General features: G+C 35.5%; 1 protein-coding gene across 2 annotated transcripts in view; it reads left to right on the forward strand.

Moving 5' to 3' along the window:
* Xrn2 (5'-3' exoribonuclease 2) overlaps positions 1-25,118 on the forward strand; it is a 61,477-nt gene that overhangs the window by 27,438 nt on the left and 8,921 nt on the right. For both annotated transcript variants that reach the window (XM_005072566.4, XM_040746450.1), the window contains 12 exons: positions 753-865; positions 3,394-3,529; positions 4,462-4,569; positions 4,654-4,743; positions 5,983-6,055; positions 9,619-9,702; positions 11,251-11,348; positions 11,943-12,022; positions 13,482-13,538; positions 16,721-16,789; positions 16,876-17,007; positions 18,890-19,017. In XM_005072566.4, the coding sequence (XP_005072623.1) occupies positions 753-865; positions 3,394-3,529; positions 4,462-4,569; positions 4,654-4,743; positions 5,983-6,055; positions 9,619-9,702; positions 11,251-11,348; positions 11,943-12,022; positions 13,482-13,538; positions 16,721-16,789; positions 16,876-17,007; positions 18,890-19,017 (1,168 nt within the window). The remainder of the gene's footprint in view (positions 1-752; positions 866-3,393; positions 3,530-4,461; positions 4,570-4,653; positions 4,744-5,982; positions 6,056-9,618; positions 9,703-11,250; positions 11,349-11,942; positions 12,023-13,481; positions 13,539-16,720; positions 16,790-16,875; positions 17,008-18,889; positions 19,018-25,118) is intronic.

Here is a 25,118-nt window from a genome sequence, read left to right on the forward strand (position 1 = left end):
GAAATCTTAACTATGATAGTGTTTTCTTTCATGACAGTTTTGGCCATTTAACTATAATTGCAAAAGATTTTTCAATTCTTTAATTAAATATTAAAATATTTAGGGTCCTGTTGTGTTCTTTGAATTTGGTACAAAGGAAAACTAATAAATTATCCCAGGTTTTGCAATACTAACAAAAAAGATCTCAATATTTCTATTTTATATACCGAATTTTAAAACAATACATATAAAATAACAGTTTTCAGATGAAATCTCATTAATTTGCTGCTTTACAGGGTGGTTAGTTATGGCTAATGTGTGATATATGTCTGATATGTGCATGTGTGTGTAATTGTTATTTATTACAGATAATATGAACCACATATATGATTTTTCCTTCAGAGATTTGTTTAATAACTTTACTAACTGATAGTAGAAAATGATCGTGAATTCATAATGCCAGGAAACTTCCAAAGGAAATCAAAATTCAAGTTAAATAATTTTTTTATGTCTGTTAAACTATTGTTCTTTTAAGCAAGTTTTGTCCTAGTAATTCTTTGGAGTTTGAACAGAGAAAGCTTGGCACTTTGGATTTCTTGGGAAGGGGACTGGTGTGGGACAAGGTCAGTCTCTGTTCTTTCTAGAAACGTTTGCTCTTTGTTTAATAGCTTTAAAAATTATCATCATGAAATTGTAATTGGTAGCTGTTTGGCTGTATCTTCTTGTGTAAAATGAATAATGAAATCCTTCTGTAATGTCATAATTGTCTGCAGAGTCCCTCAATATCTCCTAATACAAGTTTCACATCTGATGGCTCCCCATCTCCAGGAATTAAGAGAAAAGCAGAAGATAGCGACAGTGAGCCAGAGCCAGAGGATAACGTCAGGTAAAGCCATTTTTTTGGTAGCGCTTTGTTAGCAAATTGCTGAAATAGATGTGGTCTAATTAATGTTATTTAGCTTAGAGCAGCAATGCCTTCAGATACTTGCCTGTGATCTTTTTATCCAGCAGTAATTAATGTGGAGAGTTAGAACAGTCACTAATTCCAGGGAGATATGTAAGCTACTGCTGTTAAACCCAAGTATCTAGATTAGTATGCAGGCAGCTTTCTGTCTTCCAAGCCACTTTCCCCTCTGAGACCAAGTGCTAGATTGGCTAGGCACGAATATTTAGCTCTAATGATGTGATCTGAATGTTACTGTTTAGCGATTAAATTTTTAAGTTGCTTAACCTAGAAAGTTCAGATTCATTTGGACAATAACATAGTTTGCTTTAATATTCTCAACTGAAAAGATTCCTCCTCAAAATGAAATGTGCAGAAATCATTTTAAGATATAAATATATATTTTTTAAAAAGAACTGCAGAATTGCATATGTACAATTTTGTTTCATGACAGAGGAGTTTCCTTTTAACTGCATACTTAAATTTTATAGTGGGGAACTTTGATTCTCTAATTGGTTCAGAGCCTGGACTTGGAATCATTGTATAAAGAAATTACTAGCCTCTCCTGTCCCTGAGTCTAGATTATCTTGAACGTCTTTTACAAAAGGCCAACAATTTAAAAAAATTGTAGCTCAATAAGAATTTAGGAAAATGTGTCTTTCAAAGTTCAGCAAGGTATGCTTCTTGTACAGGAAATAGAATGTGGGGATTCTTGTTTACACTTAAGAACTTCATTATGTGGCTTTATTTTCCTAGTATCCTTTAATTTTGGATCAGAGGGAAAAAGATATTAGATCAATGAATAGCCATTCAATAAACATTCATTTAATCTAGCTCTAGTCGGCCTTTTCTGACTTTGGACTTCCAACCTAGAAGTTTTCTTTTATATTTGATTTTTTAAAAATGTGTTTTAATCTGGATGTATGTCTTTGTACCACGTGTGTGCCTGGTACCTGGAGAGGCAAAGAGTGGATGTTGGATTCCCTGAAATTGGAGTTAGAGGTGGTGGTGGGGTGCTGAGATTTGCATCCCGGTCTTCTGGAGGAGCAGCTGGTGCTCTTAACCTCTCATCTATCTCTACTCAAGCTATCTCCCCACCACTCCTCCCTCCCCCACTTTTTTTTTTAGTTTGTTTGTTTAAATATAAGGCCCTGAGTAACCTAGGTTTGTGTGGAACTTGCTTTGTAGACCAGGCTGGTCTTGAACTGACAGAGATATATCTGCTTCTGCTTTTGAGTGCTAGGATTAAAGATGTGTACCATCTTACATAGCTGGATTGTTTTTTTCTTTATCATGTAGCCAAGATGGTTTTATAGGTAACTTGATTTGCTCAGTCATTTATTGTTTAATAGGTGCCAGAAATATTCAGGGCTTCTATAAAGAAATGGTTGAGGCTCTTGACATTTGTTTCACTTATGCTTTTATGTAAAACAGTAGAGGCTATTTCTTCTAGTTCTGTGTGTCTTTTAGGTTTTGGTAAGTAATCTAATGGAGAAAGACTTGATGTTCTTGGTCTGACTTCATTTTTTGAAATTATTCTTTAGTTTATTCTTGTACCTTAAACAAAATACTTAAATCTTTTAAAGAATAAAAGATTTTGGGGGGTAAAAATTTGATTGTGGAGCTGGAGAGATAGATCAGAGCATGGGCTGCTCCTGCAGAGGACCTGAGTTTAATTCCCAGTGCTTATATGGCAGCTAACAACCATCTGTAACTCTAATTCCCGAAGATCCAGTGCCTCTGGTCATGAGACAGGCATGGAGGAATAAACTCATCAAGTTTAAGATATGATTGTGTATTTTCAGTGTTCATGATAATTGGTGAATTAATTGACCTACTTCTAGGTTATACCAAAACATAAATGAGGAGAACAGGGATATGAGGGGAGGGGATGCAGAAATAAATTGTCTCCTAGTAAGACATCAGAGCTTTGTAAGAAGGATGAGGCGAACAAGGATAGAGAGTACAGGCGTGCATACAGTCTCTGCCCACCTTCACCCCAGATTATTTTGTCTTTTTAAAAAAACATTTAGAATACCATTTTAAAAACGATTTACTTTCTTCATGTGGCTTAACATATTGTGACAAACTTTGAAATATGAAATATCTTCAATATTTTAATCTTAGAACATAGTTTTAGAATTATTACACAATTAAGGGAAATATGGGAAGCAATATTAAGATTGGCACAAACAAGTATATTTACTCTATAAGTAAGTTATGCTCTTTTTTAAAAAATATAGTTATATAATGGTCTTACCATAGTCAGTATTTGGGTTTCTGATGTTTAGGTATTGTTGGTAACTGCTGAAAGTAGAGTTCCATCATTTTAGAACGTAAAATGAATCTCTGTTCAGTTCCTTCACTTTCCCTTAGATATTAAATATGAATTGATTTATTCCCAAATCAGTAGATAGTCTATAGTCGCAGATGTATTAACTCAATATAAACTTACTTCACCTGGTTTTTAGGTTATGGGAAGCTGGTTGGAAACAACGATATTATAAGAACAAGTTTGATGTAGATGCAGCTGATGAGAAATTCCGACGTAAGGTGGTTCAGTCCTATGTTGAAGGACTGTGCTGGGTTCTTCGATATTATTACCAGGTACCAAAAGAATTTTTCCTCCCAAGTTTTTGGTTAATCATTTTAGAAAACTAGTAATTTCTATAAATGTGCATAATGTTGAATATCCATAGATAAAACCCTCGCTTGTTATTTAAAACTTTCTATTAAAAATTGCCATGAATAATACAAAGATTTGAAAGTTCCTTGAGAATTACTGTATCAATAAAATTTGGTTTTGTTAATGTTAAAGGATTTTAGGATCAGAGTGTTTGAGTTGGTTTTTTGTTTTTGTTTTTTTTTTTTTTTTGAAGCAGGGTTTCTCTGTATTGTTTTGGAGGCTGTCCTGGAACTCGCTTTGTAGACCATGCTGGCCTTGAACTCACAAAGATCTGCCTGCCACTGCCTCCCAAGTGCTGGGTTTAAAGGCGTGCGCCACCAACGCCTGGCTCTTGAGTTGGTTTTTAAGATGATTAAAGTTTACTGGATTTTTGGTTTGTTTACATAGAGTTTAAAAATAACAGAGTATTTGACAGTCACCAAGTAACTAAAGGAAGATACAGTGTAAATCATATCAATAGAAAATTGAAAGGAATTTGATTGTAACAACTCTTGTAGTATGATGATGTTACACGAAATAGAATGTTGAGCCTTTTGGTAATTGGTTTTATTTGATGATAGAAGCTTGAGATTGAAAAGAAATGTCATCAAATATATTTTAAGGATAAATGTCTTGACCCATTTGTGTTTTTGAATATAAAGTTTGATGTTAAATATTGATTATTCAAGAAGTTTCACCATATCTTTTAGGTAAAGGAACCACTGATAAGCAAACAAATAATATTTTGAAGTGGAGTATATACCAGAAGTCCTATTTTACAAATAGGATATTATAGACTAATAGTCATAGTCTAATTTTTTACCATGTTCATCATTAAGATCATTTTGCTTTTATTTGTTATTAATGATTTTAGGGCTGTGCTTCCTGGAAGTGGTATTATCCATTCCATTATGCACCATTTGCTTCAGACTTTGAAGGTATTGCAGACATGTCTTCGGAATTTGAGAAGGGCACAAAACCGGTAAGCTTCAAGTTAATGAAAAAAAAAAAAAGGAATTTGAGTTAGATAATAATTTAGAGTCTTTAACCTTTCTCTCTCTTGCAGTTTAAACCACTGGAACAACTCATGGGGGTTTTTCCAGCTGCAAGTGGTAACTTTCTACCTCCATCATGGCGGAAGCTCATGAGTGACCCTGTAAGTCTGATTTAATATCTTTCCTGAAGATGGATGCAAGGCTAAGCCATTAGTTAGCCACACACCTAGTTAAGAGCTAAGCCACTAGTTAACCACACACACACACTAAGCCACTAGTTAGTCATAGAGGACAGGCAGCGGTGGCCACATCTTTAATCCTAGCATTTGGGAGACAGAGGCAGATGGATCTCTGAGTTCAAGGCCACCCTAGGCTGCATGAGAGTGAATCAGTCTGAAAGAGAAACAGAGCTCATGCCTTTTATCCCAGCGGTAGAGAGAATATAAGCAGGAGCTCAGAGAGAGCAGTCTGAGGTTTTTGGTGGAGAGTGTTGCAGTCTGCAGTTACTCTGAGGTCAGGATTGCCCTCCTTGGTAGATAGAAGTAAGACCTCACTAGTGGCTTGGCTTTTCTGCTTTTTTACTTTGCTTTTCTGATTTTCAGATTGAACCCAAATATCTGTCTCTGGGTTTTTATTATTCATGCTACATTGGCAGTATTAGTCAGAGATGATTTGCATGTCATAGTTAAAAAACTGAAGTACAGAAAGAATGAGTTCACCGCATAATGTATAACACTTTCTTTGGCTATGAGTATTCTATCCAGTAAATAAAACCTATTTGTTTTCAGTCTATATGTAACTTTTTTGAGACAGGAAACTTACTGTATAGCCCTAGAACTGCTCTGTAGACCAGACTAGCCTTGAATTCACAGAGATCCACCTGTGACTTCCCAGTACCAGAATTAAAGTTGTGAATTACCATGCCCTGCATTAACTACTTTTGTTTCATCACTGAATGACTTCAAATATTCTATCTGATATTCTATCTTACTTTCCTAAAATTACCTCTGAGCCTTGTGTGTGTGTCTGTCTATCTCTGTGTGTGTCTGCTAGTTAAAAAGTGTGTGTGTGTGTCTGTCTGTCTTGTCTATCTTTCTATCTGTGTGTGTGTCTGCTAGTTAAAAAGTGAGACCCAGCCAGGAAATAGGAAACGTTGAGTAACTAAACTCTTTACTGCCTGTGTGAAGCTCATAATTATTCTAGGACTCTTTTTCTTTGTTTAAATAAAGTTGTTAATTTTATTTTACTACACCTGGTATTAGTAACCTCATACCTTAGCATTTAGAGAAAATATACCTCATTTCATCATTGAAACTTGAATTGAACATGAGTCCTATCGTGTTTTTGTAACAAGGTTTATTGTTTTTGGTTTTGATTCTTTTGCTTTCTCCCTGAAACAGGATTCTAGTATAATTGACTTCTATCCTGAAGATTTTGCTATTGATTTAAATGGGAAGAAATATGCGTGGCAAGGTAAAATCTGATATTCATTCCTTTTTGTTTACTTTTGTTGTTGTTTTGTTTTTTGAGACAAGGTTTCTCTGTGCAGCCCCGGCTGTCCAGGAACTAACTCTGTAGACCAGGTTGGCCTCAAAAGCCATGTGCCACTAACACCTGACTTGTTTAAAGTTTTTATTAAAACTTATCAGTCATGACTTACAGGATAAAAGAATTCTAGAAATCATCCTCCATACTTATTTTCATAGTTACACGTGAAAGTGAATGTATCTGTTCAATCAATGATTGTCAGTGACTGATAGTAACTTTAATAGTAATATTCTGGTAAATAGTAACTTGTTGAAATAGGTTAAATTTGCAGGTTTAGTGTCCTTTGTGACTTTTCTTCGGTCAGCAGTCCTTTGTCACCCTTTGAAGCTGCTGAGAAAGAAATAGTAATGCCCATTTGGGGTTATACTCTGGTAACTGGTAAAAAATATACTAGAAAATTAACACTTGACATTCATTTGTTTTGTCTGTTTTTAAATTCCTTGTGTGAATAGATTTTGTAGAAAAGATTTTAAGATTTGTACAAAACTTAAGATAGTAAAGGCAATTTTAAGATTCATTAAATTTAAGATAGTGTTCACTACTCAACAAATGTTAATCATTGAACATAAAACACATAAAAAATCTCCATCACTAAAGATTCCTTTTAGCAAATCATGTTGACATTTTCTTGTGCTGTACACTTTTCTAGGACCTAAGCTCAGAATTGTAAGACAGGGGCATATGAAACAATTCAACAGATGGAAGGGCTGGGAAGTACTCAGTGGTAGATCATTTGCCTGGCATGCACAAGTGACTTTGGTCCCCAGCAACCTCACAACATTCATTCCTCCCACCCATTCACCCCGCGAAAATGCTGTACTTAGAAATTTTAAGAGATTGGGGAGGTAGTTTAAGTAATAGTGATGATTTCATAGTACTTTAATGATAATGGAAAATGCATCTTACTGATTGGGCTATATAAAATGTTATTTGTCATATATAAATGAATTAGAATCTCAAGGTTTTTGAAAGAACTTTGTGGAGGATGTTTTAATTAAGGAGAAGGAGCATAGGAAAATGGAGGGGTAATAAAATTAGCAAGTAAATGTATTTGTGTTTACTAGATACATAATTCAATCCTTGCTAAAGGTATTAAATATTTAAATATGTAACATAGATTACTTGCCAACTTATTATTATAGTTATTATAGTATTTGTATTAATGACAAATAATCTTTTCAGCATAGTAATTCCATGGAGAAGCTAAAATAATACCCAACAGTTTGGATTTCCTCACATCCTTGCCAATATTTTTCCCTGGGTGTTTTTTGTTTTGGGTTTTTTGGTTTTTGTTTTTTAAGCTACCCTAACCACTATCAAGTGGTTACTCACAATAGCTTTAGTTTTCATTTCTCTGATGGTAGTAATAATGAGCATATTTTTATGTACCTTTTGTTTTTTTGGTTTTACGAGACAGGGTTTCTCTGTATTGTTTTGGAGGCTGTCCGTCCAGCCTAGCCTCGAACTCAGAGAGATCCGCCTGCCTCTTCTTCCCGAGTGCTGGGATTAAAGGCATGCACCACTGCCCGGCTGGGCATTTATGTTCTTAAAGAAATATCTTTAAATCCATTAGGTTGGATTGGTTTTTAGTTTTTGCATTATTCCCATTTGATGTGATTTTTATTATATATATTCTCCAATTGTGTATTATCTTTTACTTTGCTCATAATGTCCATTAATGTCAGAAACATTTAAATTTTGGTGATCTACTTTATTTATTATGCTTGTCTTTGGTGTCATATTCCAGAAATCATTTGCTAAGTCCAGTATCATGCATCTACCTTTTTTATTTTAAAATTTTTATAATTTTAGTTTATTTCAGTTTTCAGTCTTTTTTACGTAATATTTGTATATGGCATAAGATAAGGATCTAATCTCATTCATTCATATGTGGATATCTACTTTTTTAATGCATCAGTTGTTAAAAGACTTTTTCCTATTGACTTGTCTTGGTTTTCATTTGGCTATTTTTGAGGCTATTAATCTAATGCATCAGTTGTTAAAAGACTTTTTCCTATTGACTTGTTTTGGTTTTCATTTGGCTATTTTTGAGGCTATTAATCTAGTCCATTGGTCTTTATGTCTGTTTTTTTTTTAATTGATTGACAAATTTAGTATTATTAAGAAATACAGTTTAGGGTTGGGCAGTGGTGGTGCATGCCTTTAATCCCACCACTTGGGAGGTTGAGGCTGGCAGATTTCTGTGTTCCAACATTGCAGAACAACCTTGGGTGACTGTCCAGGCAGCCAGCTGTTTCTGTCATTTCTCATATTTTTTGGAAGTCATTTGCTTGCACTTCCTGTTTACTCAGTTAATATTATTTCCTTCTTGGGTCTCTGAAGGAGTTGAAGATGAAGTAGTATATGTATAGTTTTCCTTGTTTACTAGACCATGTTAAGTGTAATAGGTTTAAAAGATGTTAAGAGATAATTTGATAATGCAAATTATAATAAAAGGAAATTAGGTACAAGACTGGACTCATCAAGAAAGAATACATAATTGAAAATTTTCTCTGAATTTATGAAATGCTAATGGACTAGACATTGTTGATGTACTTATTGGCTGTATATAGTTATTATACTAATTATAAGTAAACTGTATATAGTTTTTCTTATTAGTTATAACCTTTTTAAATTTTAGACAAAAGAGAGGGATATGTAGTGATATCTTGGTTGTACAAATAAAGTCTGTCTGGTCGGAAAATAGAGTTTGCCACTAGATAACGATAGAGGTCTGGAGATCTGCAGAACAGACAGGAAATGAGATAGCTGGGTGGAAACAGGATGCAATGTCAGTATATTATTTGGTAAACTTTTTGCCCTGGGTTGATTATACCTTTAAATGATAGGAAGAGAAATGTTGCTGGGCACTAAAAAAAAAATTGGGTGTGTGTGCTTTTGACACATTGTATTTAAACTAACAGTAACAATAGGAATTTATGAAATTTGTTAATATACTTAATAGTTTTATATATGAACAGACAACTTAGTAAGTAGGTCAAAATTTCATGGTAGCAAAACCAAGATCTGGACCTAGGGAATCTGTTCTATTTCCCACTGGTAAGCTATTTAGGCAAAGCTCTTAAGGATGTTTGCATACAGATTAATCAGATTAAAATATAAACAGAATGCTATGGAAGCTTGGAAGTTAAAAGAGACTTTTCATGAGTAAGTTAGGTAAATGACCTCATTTTTAGAAAGAATCAGGAAGGAGAAAAGGACAAGCTCAAGCTCTAAAAAGATGAGCTGCTGTTGGCCTGAGGGCTTTAGTAAGGTGACATTGTAGTATGAAAAATATGGAGACATTTTTGGTCATTACTACGGCATATGAAAATGTTTGCATATGAATTTTGGCTACATGACACAATAGAGTTCAGTTTCAAATGTTTTTGTGTCAACAGAGATAATTTACTAGAATGTTCATTTGACCCAATGAAAATCTGAAGTCGGGTGATTCTAATAGTCAGGTGATGTGTTGGTTTCCCCAGGTGTTGCTCTGCTGCCATTTGTGGATGAACGACGGCTGCGAGCTGCCCTAGAAGAGGTGTACCCAGACCTCACTCCAGAAGAGAGTAAGAGTCACACTGCCACTGGTCAATGTTGAGTCTCTACAACAGAGATTTTACATTTCTGCATAAAATTAACTTTTCCAGTTGTCAAATTTCTCATAGAGAAGGCATAAATTATTGTTTTACTTCTTTGTAACAGACATTAACTTTGCTTCTTAACCTATTATCTATTAATTGAGAACTAGATTATTACAATTTTTAATTCAAAAATATTTGCTAAATTTACTAAAAAATGACTATTCAACTGGGCTTGGTGGCACAACCCTCTTATCCTAGTTCTGAAGGGTAAGATAAGGCTGAGAATTGCTGAAAGTTCAAGTTCAGCTTGGGCTACATTATGATACCCTCAAAAAAGGTCACACTTCAAGAATATCCCTTGAGTTATTTCAAGCAGGTGGACCTAGGAAACAAACCAGTATTGTGTCTGACAAAATATGTATTTCAAACTAAAGGTAGTGAGAACAGATGAATATGGTCACTTAATACTGATTAAAGAATAATCATCAAGAGGATGTTAATATTCTAAACCCTGAATACAAGTACATCCAGTTTGGTACTGCTAGAGATAATGTCACAGATTAACCCCAGCAATTGACAGGTAATTCTGACAAAAATATCTGAATTAAATGACATCCTAGATAAAATGTACTGAATAGACATTCATGTTATCCAAACTGCAGACCATGGACCTATCTCTGAAGTAGATCATGTATTAGGACACAAACCAAGTCTTAACAAATACAGGGAAATGGAAATAATTGGTTGTATTCTGTCTGATCTTGCTTGTAAGACTATAAATCAACAGTAAGAGAAACCCTCGCATTCACAAATCTGTGGAGATTAAACAACACACACTACTGAACAATGACTGGGGCCTTCAAGGAACTAAGAAGGAAATAAACATTCCTAGGTTAATTAAAAAAGAAAGAAAGACTACCCTTTGACTTTTGATTCTTAATGACACAAGCTCAAGAAAAATACTCTTGTCTCTTAGGAAGGCATTACTCATTTTCTCCATTAGCCTTCTTCCTATAATCATTCAAAGCATTAACTTTTCTTGAAAGAATTGGGGGAAAATAAGCATTTACTCCTAAAGGGCTAACTTTAAATCTTACTCTGCATAAAAAGTAGCATTTTATATTTAATGCAGAGTATTTGGATTGGGAAACTGTAAAGATGAACTCAGTTTTGAAAATTTCAGTTAGTACCAATATAGTCTAAGAAACCACTGATTCATCTTTGTCGTGATGTGGTTGTTTGTATTTCCTTAGAGAATGATTATGACTTACACAGGAAATTGGATATTTTATAACTAGGGATGTCTTGCTCTTTATCTTGCATTATATCCAAGTATATCTCAGCAGTAACCTCATTGTCAAAAACTAAGAACCACGTATCATGCATATAAGTTTATCACCTAGAAATTATTTTTCATAAACATTGTGCTGGGATTATTTTTAGAATGTAGGTGCTTTTCTTTGCTGTAGCTTTATAAAAATAGGTCTTATTAGATGTAATTGCTTGATTGTGATCTTACTCTTTTTTATTTAGACAGGAGAAATAGTCTTGGAAGTGATGTTTTGTTTGTGGGAAAACTTCACCCACTACATGACTTCATTTTAGAGCTGTATCAGACAGGTTCCACAGAGGTACAGTATACAATTTGTTTAATAATTAGGAACATGTGTGTGTGCATGTGTGCGTAGAATTTAATTTACCCTTAAGTTTTTGAAGTATAAGATTTTGTGACACAGTGTATTTATGATATTGTGCAACTAACACAACTGTCCGTTAGTAGAACTTTTCCATTTACCCATTCAGAAATTCTGTGCCCATTAGACAGCATTAAACAACACCTCCCCATTCTGTGATCCCCCAGAGTTAGGTATTTATCTGTTTCTATGAATCTTTATTATTGGTACCTCATAACTGGAATTCAACAGTGTGAATCCCCATTGTCTGCCTCATTTCACCTGGCATGTTAAAAGTTCATCCATGTAGTAGGCTTTACCAAAATGTCATTTCTTTGTATGAGTGAATAATGACTACTGAGAAGCAAAGTTACAATCTGTTTATCAGCTCACCTGCTGATAGATCCTTGGTTTGTTTTCACCTTTACCTTTTGACCCTGAATGACAGTCCTCTGAATTTATATCCTCTTAAGAGAAGGTGTACAAGTGTCTGCTTCATACTCCCTTGTGTTTCATCATTCAGTTAAAATAAAGGAATTCATTTCTCTACAGCCAGTAGATGTGCCACCTGAGTTGTGTCATGGGATTCAAGGAAAGTTTTCTTTGGATGAAGAAGCCATTCTTCCAGATCAGTAAGTACCCACTTGTATATCATTGAGACAACTAGAAGGAAACTTAGCTTTTCCTTTTAGTCCAATATGAAAATTATACTTACAACAAAATTCTGCTGGACTAAAATAAAGCCCACCTGTAGCATGTAGTAGCTTTGCTGCCTCCTGTGAAGGTTTCTGGGTTCCTGAAACTAAGGCACTTGCACAGTCACAGCTGTTGTCATCTGCTGCCACTATTCCAATGTCACTTGCTTTTTCTGTTTCTTGAGCACACAATGGAGTTTTTAGAGGCAAGATATGGAATGAGAAGCAGAAAAGACAATTGAAATAAATAAGCCAGATTTTTACATTTAAAAAAATGTAACAGTAATACTCTTATTTCTTCTTGTTTGGCTTTGTAAAATACAATTGTTTTACATTGGAATGTTATTATGCTAATTTGGTACTTAAAAATTTTCTAATTAACAAATAGTTATAACCAACATAGAAGTTCTTTGAGATCTCCTCTCGGGTGTGTGTGAGTGTGTGTGTGTGTGTACAAGTGTGTGCATACAATCACTTGCTTAGAAACTAGACAGCTATATTAGATGCCTTCCTCATTTATACTCTCTGCCTTTTTATTTTCCTTTCCTTTTTTGGAGACATGGGTGTCCATGGAGCTAGGGATTAGAGCTCTGGTCTTCATGCTTATGTAGCACTTTACTGACTGAACCATTTCCCCACCCTGACTGCATAATTTTCAAGAATATAAAACAGTTTGGGGCACATATTCAGGAGGGGCTTACTAATCATTAGAGTGTGTTGACTATTTCAAACTGCATTATCCTAGTGAGTAATAGTTTCTAAGAGATTGATATTCTGTACTCAGGCAAACTCTTGAGACATTGTCACCTTTTTTTTGTAATTTGATTAATGTTCTCTTATGATTTACAGTTGTATTTCTCTGGTTACTAGAGAGATTAAATATCTTATGATTAATGACTATTTGGCCTTTTTTCCTAAATTATTTATTTTCTTTTTAATCATGTGAGCTCTTGTCTATGTGCTGGTATGTGCATGAGAGTCCACATATTTGTGGAGGCCAGAAGAGGGTGTCAGAACCCCTTAGAGCTAGAATTATAGGAGGTGTGAACCTTCCTAACATGGATGCTGGCAACTAAACTTGGGTCCTTTAAAATAGCAGTGCTTACTCTTAACTGCTGAGCCCCTTTGCTAGCTGTCATTCAACTTTTTTGGGGGTGGGGTAAGGTGGGCTTGGTCTCTTCCTTCCCTTTTTGGATTAATTGGGGGAGGGGAGTGTCTTTTGTTGTTTTGTTTTACAGATTTTAATATAAACTCTATCTATGATTGTTTTCTATTAATAATAAATGGGGTCATCTTCTTTATTGTTTTTGTTAGTGCATTTTAATGATTTCTTTTTTGAAAAACCTCAAATACAGCATATCCAATGCACACTGGTGATTCTTCTGTTTCTCTTTAGAACAGTATGTTCCCCTGTGCCCATGTTACGGGACCTGACACAGAACAGTGCAGTCAGGTAAGTTTTCTAGAATTTGGAGCATTTGCCCAGGGTACAGCCTCACATTTAGAAGTAAATTTTAACAGATCTCTAATTTACAAGGAAATGGTATTGCTAATTCACTAGTTCTTTGAGATTGAGAGTCCTTGTGTTGTAGACCTCCGAGCAGAGCCTCTTGACTTTAAATTATGTATATTGTTAAGGTTACTGATTTAACAAGCATGCTTATCTGTTTTCTGGTTTCCCCTGACAACCTCTGATTCTTCCAGGATTAGGAAAGTGGGAGTGGAAATGGGATTTGTGGGTAGCGTGCTATACAGGAGCAGACAGACTTATGCCCCAGTGGCTCACACTGCTTCACTATTATCGTAATTATTGCTATAATTGTGGTCCTGCAGAATTAAAAAAATACTACGTAGTATATTTTCTTAAGATCAGCTGGAAAATTTATTCCTCACTTCAGCATCTTCTGTTGACTTAAAAAAAAAAGGAATGTAACTGTTGCAAATAACAATATATAATAGCACACTGCTTCTCTGTGTGATATAAATAACCTTGGTGACAGAGTTTATACTGTTATTACTTTTGGCAGTGTGTAGGTAAGACTAAAGCAAACGCATTTAAGAATTTGGTAAATACCTGATAATTCTAAGTCTTTCTCTCTGACCCATTGTTAAAATTGCTCATACTTTCAGGATATAATTTACATTTTACTTAAATTTCTCATTGCAAAATATAACCTGGCTTAAATGGATCTAGTTAGTAGCTAATTGCCATGTCAGAAGGACTTTTTGTTGTTGTTGTTTATATGTTTTGCTGTTCATCTTTATACGTGGTTTGTCCTGCTTGTGTCTTTGAGTTCTTTTGTTAAGGGTGAAGTGTAGACTTTAAAGCCATGCTCATAAGCCCATCACAAACAATCTGGCTCTGCCACATTAAGTGTGGACTTTGCATTAACCTGTGGGGTCTCTGCCTCACATTGGGGCTTCAGGCCAGTTAATTACACTAGTACTCTTTTTGTATTGTCACATTTTTGTTTGTATTCCCTGGGTTTTCTGCATTTTTCAGAGGCTTTACTACCTAGCCCTCTAGAAATAGCTAATTCTATTCAAGTTTCTGATTATGATAGAGAAGTTTGCCCAGAGGAGAGTTGCAGATCAGTTGACAAGTCCTGGAGTATTTTTTGGGTGGTAGATGATGATGTTGTTGCTGGCTCACTGTTTTCTGAACCTGAAGGACCATGAAATGTTCGATACCTAATGTGTCTACTGTTCTCATTAAGTTCACAGAACAAATCCAAGGTCTAGGTGCATATTCTAGGTGTTGTATGTTGAAACTTTTAACTTCAAACATGGACCTTTCTGACTTAATTTTCTAAAGATTTGTGGAAAACTTTAGCAAAGTTTTATTTTACAATGTAGTTTTCAGCATTTTCTCTGAGAAGTAATGTTGATGCCAAGATCCTGGTTTTTTTTTTTTTGCAAGTGTGTTTGTGCCATGTACATAACTGTGTGCAATATAAGTTGTATATTCCAGTTATAATTGTTTGATAAATGAAGATAAAAAAATAGAACCTTCCAATCATTTCTTTTGACTCTTTTCATACTTTCCTCGGCCAGCATCTTCTTCTATTCTTGAGAAATTCCTTCCTCAGATTGATTTTTAAATTGGTTCTTGTCACATCTGGCCTTAATCTCTCAAGTTCATAGAAAGACTAAGCAGATATAACCTGTGGCCTGGGAGATCTTTCTTTCCTAAGCCATTTAGTGTGTTGTTAATGGCTTAACTTTGTCTTTCCTTTAATTGTCCTCATCTTGTTTTCGTTTTTTTCACTATTTTAATTCGTTTGGACATAGTGTTTTTTTTCTAATAGTGTATCTTCAGCACAGTGGCTGCACCTTAATCTGCTGCTATTTCAGCCAACAATTGTGACTCTGCACTCATTGGCTTGCTTCTCTAGCTGCAGCCTGGCCGCTCAGGCTGCAGCCTGACAGGAATTCTATTCCCATAGGCATCAGCTCTGTCGCTGCCGCTAAAGGTAGCTTTAATCAAATTTCAATCGTTCTATTTATAAATAAGACTCAAGATTCTAAGACTAGGGTTGCCAGGTTTGTGCAGTAAGCACCTTTACCTTTTGTACCATCTTGACAGCTCTTTAAGTATTAAAATGAACTAAGTGAGAAAGTTATTGAGTCAGCATTGTTACATCTGTTTGGAAAAAGCAGGTGAAAATATTCTGTATAACACATGGACCCTGTTTGTAAAAGTGGTAATATTGAATAAGAAAGAAAATAATTAACTGCCTCAAAATGTCAACTGATTAAAATCATTTCAGTTAATTTTAATTTTTATTTTTTTGAGACAGGGTTTCTCTGTGTAACAGCTCTGGCTGTCCTGAAACTCACTTTGTAGACTAGGCTGGCTTCAAACTCACAGATCTACCTGCTTCTGCCTCCCATGTTCTGGAATTAAAGGCATATGCTACCACCACCTGGTTTAACTGATTATAGTTATGAGTAGCTTTGAAAATATTAAGAAGATAGGCTTGACAAAGGGACAGTGATTAAACAAAGAAAATTACAAATAATTAGTGAAACATATGTTTGGTCTATTGTGTATATACTTTACATATGTCATTTTTTTTACTAATTTTTTTGGATGAATCTTGGTTTCTTTAACAAGTTGTAATATTATGCACACATTCAGATTATAACTTACAACATGGTGAATAAGGGTGTCATAAGCTTTCTTGAATATAAACCTGATACATAACTAAACTCCTAGAATGGCTATTCCTGAGTCAGAAGGAAGACTAGGACGTAAAGTTGGCATAAAGCTAGCTAGCACAGTTGCTTAGCTATTTGTATACACATTTTGTTATAAACTTCCTCAGCTTTTCCAGTATTGTACTGGAAATTCTCAAGAGTTGGGATAATATATATTTTTTTTCTGTGGTCATTTATAGTTCTCTAAGACCTGGCTCAGAGAAAGTTACCTGAGGACAATGTATTAGATAGAGATCAGAGGTAGTTTGGTAAGAAAGATATTTAACTATTTGATAAATTCATTGTCAAAGATAATAATTTGGACAGTTTTGAATTTTAGTTTCTCTGTTTAGACATCAAAAGTATCTTTGTTTACTTGATAATTAAAACCAATGATACAATCAAATCATTAACATTTTCCCTGTTCTCTTTCAGTATTAATTTTAAAGATCCACAATTTGCTGAAGATTATGTTTTTAAAGCTGTAATGCTTCCAGGAGCAAGGTAACAGCAGTAAACTACCCCCTAAACATATGCTTTGTGATAGCGTCCATCCCTGTATTCTAAATAGTGTATTTTTAAATGGTTAGGAAGCCAGCAGCAGTTCTGAAACCTGGTGATTGGGAAAAGTCCAGCAATGGGCGGCAGTGGAAACCCCAGCTTGGCTTTAATCGGGACCGGAGACCTGTTCACCTGGACCAGGCAGCCTTTAGAACTTTAGGGTGAGTTTTCTGATTCCTGTTTATATATTATGTGTTTTTTTCTGAGTTTTTCCATAAATGAGTCAGTATTTCTGCCACAGATATTTTAGAGATTATATAGTACAAGTACTATTAGTAATTTTGATAATCTTTCCCCTCACACACACTTTTTTTTTTTTTTTTTTTTTTTGTGACAAGATCTTTCTGGTCTAAAACTCACTATGTAGACCAAACTGGTCTCAAGTTCACAAAGATTCGCCTGCCTCCTCTGTCTTCAGATTGCTGGGATTAACTTTTCTTCACTTTAGATGTTCACATCTATATTTCTTTATGTGTTGCTTTATTTGTTAATGAAGAGTCTGTTCTCTTAATAGTTTTTTCCAGTTTTCTATCAGAGAAAGAAATGAAATACTGTCTTTAATGTCAGTAAGATTTGAGTTTGTCATGTGTCACTGTCTTTATGAAGTATTAACTAATATATTTGTAATGATAGCAGGCTCTTAAATTTTTGATTGAAAAGTAGTATCTTGTTGTTTGAATTGGTATATCCATGCCAGTTAAGATAGTGTTTATTTGATCATGTGTATTTTCTGTATAAATTTATGGTTCTTATCTTTCACCCTTATTCGCTGTTGGATTGTCTTTTTCCTAGTGTTAAAAGGAACTTTATATTTAGAGGACTTTGAAACAAAGATAGTTAAGGTTGGGATAAAAAGAATGATGATGGTCGTGTCGAGGTGTGGTGCATATCTTTAATCCCAGCACTTGGGAAGCTGAGGCAGGATCTCTGTAAGTTAGAGGTCAGCCTAGTCTACAAAGTGAGATCCAGGACAGCCAGAGCTATACAGAGAAACCTTATCTCAAAAAAATTAAAACAAAACAAAAACGAAGATAGTCTGGGGTGGGTGTGGTAGCACATGCCTGTAATACCTGCAAGGCTAAGGCTACAAAGTGAGACCCCTAGTTGCTCAGAAAAAGCAGCTTGTTGGAGGAAATGTTACTAACTCATAGTTCAGGGATTAAAATTATAACTCATTAATAGGTATTTTCAATAGCTAGACGTCTAAAGAAAAGTAGTGACTTAGAGGTTAAGTCTCTTTTTTTGAAGTTTCTTCCTATATTTATAAAAGTAATTATACCACTCTACACCTAAGTTTCCTAACATGTAAAGTGGACAGTATTTGTGCCTGTCTTATAAAGATAGCTTCTGCCACTGTAAATGTCAGCTGATGCCAGCACTGTTTGGAAACTCTTCGTCCTTGATAATAAAAGAAACAACTTTAGACTAGATTGAATAACAGTTTTTGCATCATTCTTAGTCTTTTAGAAGCAGCATTGAAGTACTTCTAGTTTCAAAGACAATATTTTATCTAAATTCTTATTGGACCTTACCTTGAGCTAATGTTGAAAGGAATGTAGCTGTACGCCTAAATGTGTATTGTTCATCAAAACCTGTAATTATAGCACTAAATGGAAGAAAAATTTTAGTAACATAGTAAAGTAGTCTATAGATTGCATGCTGTAGTTAAGAGTACAGAAAGACACAAGGCAGTGTTTGATTTGGTAAATTAAATTAGCAAAGTATAGAATAGTAATTAGTGACAGCAACAGAACAGATCCTTGAAGAAAAAAGCTTACATATACAGAAAAGTGACTTGCTGGCTTTTGCATAAGTAATTAGATGTTTAGAGGATTATGACCATCTTGATATGGCAAGTGAACATTTGCTGTCACTGTTACCATTGTGTACAATTTTGAACATTAATTATGAACCTTATTTTTATATTAATCAGGCCTAAAATATAGAGGTAATGACTAGTGTTGATTTGTCAGCTTAATGTGTTAACATACCTTTGTATATAGCTCTCAATAATTTTTCTTACGTGAGGGTCTCTTTTTACAGCCATGTTATGCCAAGAGGCTCGGGGACTGGTGTTTACAGCAACACTGCACCACCACCTGCAAGTTACCAGGGGAACTTATACAGGCCACTGTTGAGAGGGCAAACTCAGATTCCAAAACTTATGTCAAGTAAGTTTTCACTGACTGCTTATTTTATATTCAAAATGAAGCATGACAGCATTGGCTGGTTTTCATCCTCATTGCCAAAAAGATTGGTTGCTTTGATAGAGAAATAGAATTAAACATTGCTAGAAGAGTTGTAAGAGAACACTTTATGAAAAATCTTTCAAATACTTTCTCTCATGTTTATTTTTAACTAATTAAGGTGAACTGAAATTCTTCCTTTTATTTATAAACCTATTTCTGAGTTAACTACCCAGAAAGAGGTATATGTAGTAAGAAAGGATGGGATCAGTGGATGTGACTCAACAGTAGATCCTTGTCTTGCTTGTCAGGGTCCTGTGTTTGATCTCTGCTACCAAGTAGAATATAAAGAGTGCTGCTTTAGTGCAGAGAACTCAGGAATCATTAACCCTCCCTTCCTCCCTTCCATCTCTCCCCCCATCTCAATTGTTTTGTTGTTACTGTCGTTTGTTGTTTTTGAGATAAAGTTTTGTTTGCTAGTATGTAGCTCTGGTTGGTCTCAGTCTTACAGAAATTCTTCTGCATTAGCCTTTTGAGTGCTGGGATGACAGGTGTGATCACCACTGGACTTAAGCCACCCTTTCTTGATCCAAATTGTATCTCAGTACTATAAACCATAGATCCAGGCATTGCTTTTGGTAGGTATGCTACGTAGTCAATGGAAGTGCCTGCTAAAGTTGGTGATTGTTAGGACGCATGTTCATGCTCTGTTCTTACCACGGTTTTAATGCCAGTTGATTTACAAACCATTTTCTAACATAAAGCACAGATTTTTGGATATAGTACCTAAGAAGAAATGAGTTCTAAAGGTCTCGTTTTCTCGGGGCCTACTTGTTATCAGGTATGCGATCTGATGCTGTGGCTTTGCTGTGTTGTATGACTTACTGAAATGGAATACAATGTCATAACTCACTGTCAGGGAAACTCTGTACCTCAACATTTTTTTTAAGATTTATTTTTTATTATGTGTCTGTGTGTGCTTGTGAGCATGCCACAGGTATATGTATGGCACTTGTGTGCATGTGCTTCTGAGACCAGAGAGGGCATCAGATTCCCTGGAGCTGGAATTAACAGGTAGTTTTGAGCTGCCTGACATGAGTGCTGGGAATGAGAACTCTTAACTACTGCTGTCTCTCCAATGCCTCATTCTGGTTTTGTTTGTTTTGTTTTTTGTAGCACAGAGGGGTGCAGACTTTAGTGAGTCCATGGGAATCTATGTAGTGCAATAGCTGAATAACTACTTTGCTTCCAATATCTAGCAGATGTTAGAAGTTTACTTATCTTTTTTATTTATGCCTACCATGTGCAATGGAGGAATCTAATCAGTTTGAAAGACATCTCTGTACTGAGATTTTGCTAGGAAGTAGTGAGAGCATGCCCAGATCATTTTCAAAGCCAGTTCTGTTTTCCCTATGGCTCTTAACCAATTATTCCTGTCAATAATTGTACTACATAAGAAAAAGAATCGAGATGTAGAAATGCTAGAGCCAGTGTAATCTTAGTTTAGCTACTGTTTCTCAAGATAATAGTTATAAGGAATTTTTAGTACTGCATTATATATATATTCATTCCACAGGACTAAAGAGGTTTGAGCAGCAAAGCATGTGCTCACCATTAAGCAACTCCTTCCATCCCTTCTTAATGAAATTGCCTAAGGAAGGATAACTTTAAAAGATTTTTGTTTTCTTTTTTCCTTTTTTTGAGGCAAGGTTCATCTGTGTAGCCCTCTGCTCTGTAGACCAGACTGGCCTTGAACTCACAGAGATCTGCCTGCCTCTGTCTCCCAAGTGCTGGGATTAAAGGCTTGTACCACCACTGACTGGTCCAATAAAGGAATTTTATTTGGGCTCTTCATTCTGAAGGAAAAAAAAAGGGGGGGTTGAAGGGCTTCATGTATTGCTGAGAGCCCTAAAGCAGTACAGGACGGTACATGGCAAAAGACAGGGATACTTTTCTTGGTTTAGTAGACCAACCAGGATTTAGTCATGAGGGATCTACACTGATGAGCTTAACCTAACCCTAATCACTCCTTTTTCTTCCCTCGTGGCCTCTCCTTTCCTTTTTGGGTTTTTTTTTTTTTTCCAGACAAGATCTTAATATGTTGTATAGGTTTCCTTTGAACTTTGGGGCTAAAGAGATCCTACCTCAGACCTTAAGTAGCCTGGGGCTCCACCCCCTTAATACCTCACAGTGAGAATCATATTTCAAAATATGTGTTCCTTGAGGGACACTTTAGCCATAAGTAACCCCAAACATTATGTTCCTACGTTCCAGTAATAGCCTATTGTCACTGTGCTCTATTTGGATATTGTCTGGTAGATACTTATCTTTAACTCTTGTTTTTACTCAATTTATTTTAAATTTGTAAGTTACAACACTATTATAAGATGGGTTGGATATATCTTTTTAAAAAATGTACATCAGGGGCTAGAAAGATGACTCAGTGATTAAGAAAGTGACTGTTCTTCTAGAGGACCCAGGTTCAAGTCCCCGACCTTCGTGGTAGCTCACAACCATCAGTAACCCCTGTTCCAGAGGATCTGACATCCTCTTCTGTCTTTCAAAGGCACAGCATGCACATGGTAGACAGAGATGTGCAAGGAAACTTCTATTAAAGATAAATAAAAATAATCTTTGAAAACACACACATACAACCAAAATAAAGGCCTAATTGTGACTACCAAAAATCAGTTGCACTGGGCATAGTAGCACACATCTCTAATCCCAACAGAATTTGGGAGTCTAAGGTAGGAGGGAGGATTCCACAAATTTGAGGCCAGACTGGCCCACAGAGGGAGATCCTGTCTCAAAACACCAAACCCCCCAAAACAACACAATCCAACACATCTGTGGTAGTCTGAAAGAAAATGGTCCTCAAAAGGAGTGGCACTATTAGGAGGTATGGCTTTGTTAGAGTAGGAATGGCCTTATTGGAGGAAGTGTGCCACTGTGGAGGCCATCTTTGATGTCTCATGTATGCTCAAGATTCGCCCAGTGTCTCAGATCACTATTGCCTGCCTGCCTATCAAGTTATAGAAAATCTCAGCTCCCGGTACCAGGTAGCACCATGATGATAATGGACTAAACCTGTAAAGATATAAGCCAGCCCCAATTAAATGTTTCCTTTATAAGAATTGCCATGGTCATAGTGTCTCTTCATGGCAATAGAAACCCTAACTAAGACAACATCCCTCTTTGGGAAATGCTGCCCTAGATCAGTGGTACTTGACTTAATTTGACAAAACCTATAGAAGAAAATCACTCACTGTAAATTTTAAATTTAAAGATTTGGTCAGAAACTTTTAGTTTTGTAAAACTGAAAAGTAAGCCACTTACAATAAATGTTTTTAGTGTCTTAATATTTTCTGTAATATGGTATAAAATACACTGAAGATGAACCATTTGGTCAGACTGCCACTTATACCAACTGTTGGCCATTAGTGTTTCTTACTGTTAGTCTTTAGTTTGCCTTTAATGCAACAATTTGGGACTGTAATTGTTTGTTTATTGATAGCTTGTTGGAGTCAAGTGTAGCCCTGAGTACTCAGTATGAATAAAGCATTTAGTTACTGCATTCCAGAGAACCTGATGTATGATATCTCTTCATTTTGGCTAGTAAACTTGTAAATTAGCTGCATTTGGAAAATGATTTGTGATTACTGCAGTCAGTAAACATGGAATCTTTTCTGTCATTGCCACAATGATTAAGTAAATTGTCACTTGAGAAGCTAATGGCAAAGCTTGGTTGATGTGGCCTTAGAGCTCTATAAAAGGGATATGTTTTTAAAGACCAAAGGAAAAAATTAGCTGTCTTTTTATTCCCCCTTGCGTTTGTTCCTTCTGAAGTGTAGTTCATTGTCTCATAGTTTTTTTTTTTCCTCCCACTCAAAAAGATCTTCTGTTAGAGCCATACAAATGAGTGGTAATAAGTTTGTTTTACTGTCTACTTCATTACTTACCAACCAGGAAATATTTCTGCTTTGTGAATACTTAAGGACTATTTGTATTACTCAGAGCTACATGAAAAAAACTGTTCAAAGGTAGCTTTGAAAAAAAATTGTCTTTTTTTTTCTCATTTTCTTTTTGGATTGAAAACAAATGATGCTTACTAATTATGTGACAGAAAAATTTAAAATTTTACATTTGCCCTAGCTTTAGCAAAACACCATATATTTGCTAGTACTGAGATTATGTGAAAAAGGGGGCTGTTCTGAAATTGAGAATTAAAAACAGAATTAAAGGTAGAATGTTAGGAAGTGCTAACCCTTGATGATTGTGTAGTAAATTCCAGTTTCTGAAAATATTTTCTTATTTAATGTGCAGCAGGTTTGAATTGAATGTGTATGTATTGATGGTGATGGCATTACTTTCCAATTGTGCACTTTCTAGGAGAAAATAAACAAAAAACAAATTTCCCCCTTCATTTTCAGAATAAAGTACTCTAGAAAGTTTGTTTTAATGTACATGTATCTTTTTCATTGTCTTATTTGATTTATAAAGAATCAGACTTTGTGTGAAAACCTTTTTTAAGTACCATTATATTCAGTGGTTATTAGGGACACCATGGAACCATACTTACAGAGTTAAGTCTTGATGATAGACAGAGGCATGTTTCCGAGGTGAGGTTTAGAGGCATGCAAAATAGTACTAAACAGGGTCTGAATCAGATTCATTCTGCTGGTTTGGTTTTACTTACTTTTGTCAGTTACCTAGTTTTGTATACATAAAGACATTAAAATATGATAGTTTTTAAACATTTTAACTGATTCTTGCTAATTTTTGTGTACCATCTGAATTGGTCATTGGTCTTCAAGTTTAAAAAAGTAATCAGAAAAAGTATAAATGCTGATTTTTACTTTGAGTAAAATGCTTTCTCATAAATTACAACTCATTGAAAATTAACTGTGTTTAGTTGTCCATCTAAGGAAGTCACACAAATGAAATAATTGCTGTTCTTGTAAGAATTTCTAGGCTTTACCTTATTTTCTTTGGGGTTAAGGTTTAGCTCAGTTGGTGGAGTGCTTATCTAGTACAAAGCCATGGGTTCGGTCTCCTAGCACCATGTGTGTCAGACATGGAGGTCATCTCTAATCCCCAGCACTCAAAAAGTAGAGGCACCAGGACCAGAAGTTCAAGGTTATCTTTGGCTAAGAGAATTTAAGACTAGCCTAAGATATGTGAGACCCTGTCTCAAAACAATAAGATAAAATACAGATTTTTCTGGCAATTTATAGTCTGTAGTAGTGATTCACTCTGGGCCCAATAGGCAACTTTCTTCTCTATATCTGTGAACTTTATGGTAATTAGCTTCCAGAATTTCTGCTGAGGCCTTGAGCTGTATTTCATATCTGATGACCATTGAGAAACCTCCCCTGTGTTGTGACTCAGCTTGGCTGCTAGTAGTTTCATTTTTAAGCAGTAGACAGGATACAACTCAGCTAGAGAGACTACTTGGCTTTCTGAAGAGCTTCCTTTCCTTTCTGAAAAAGGAGTCAGCTGCTGGGAACCATGTGGGTTGATGTGAATCTTTAGGTAGTATGTTCACATCTAGAGAATTGCCTCAGACTGGCCTTCTCAGTCCTGTGGAGATAGAAGAAAGCCCAGAACAGGGGAGACCATATGTGTTATCAGTTGCCATGTACTTTACTTTGCCCATTTGTGTTTTATGACCTTTTTAAAAGCATATTTCTTCTATTTTTGTACTTTTTTTTTTGTTCTAAACTAGGGATAAGTTTTGATTTCTTCTTTAAGAAAGTAGTTTTGAAAAGCATGGTTTGGGTTTGTTTCCATTACAATATGAGCCTGAATACATAGGGTAAGCTGTGCTGTTCTTGTTCTTGGGGTCTGAAAGTAGGTACTGTCCTCACACGGTGAAGTCATACACAATTGCTGGATCCAGCTGTTTTTATTAGGTTACAACAGACCCTGCTAAAGGCAGATAACAGCAAGGCTAAAGCCAGGAGCAGTGGCTAGTTGACACTGTCTCTCTGAGTTCTTTGAATGCGAATGCCATGCCTGACCAGAGTTGATGGATCTTTCCTTCCTTGTAATGCACAGTTTAAATAGGAGAGCAGAAGCCATTTGGT

The sequence above is a fragment of the Mesocricetus auratus genome, unplaced genomic scaffold (genome assembly GCF_017639785.1).
Source record: "Mesocricetus auratus isolate SY011 unplaced genomic scaffold, BCM_Maur_2.0 Super-Scaffold_100004, whole genome shotgun sequence".
NCBI classification, from domain to species: Eukaryota; Metazoa; Chordata; class Mammalia; order Rodentia; family Cricetidae; genus Mesocricetus; species Mesocricetus auratus.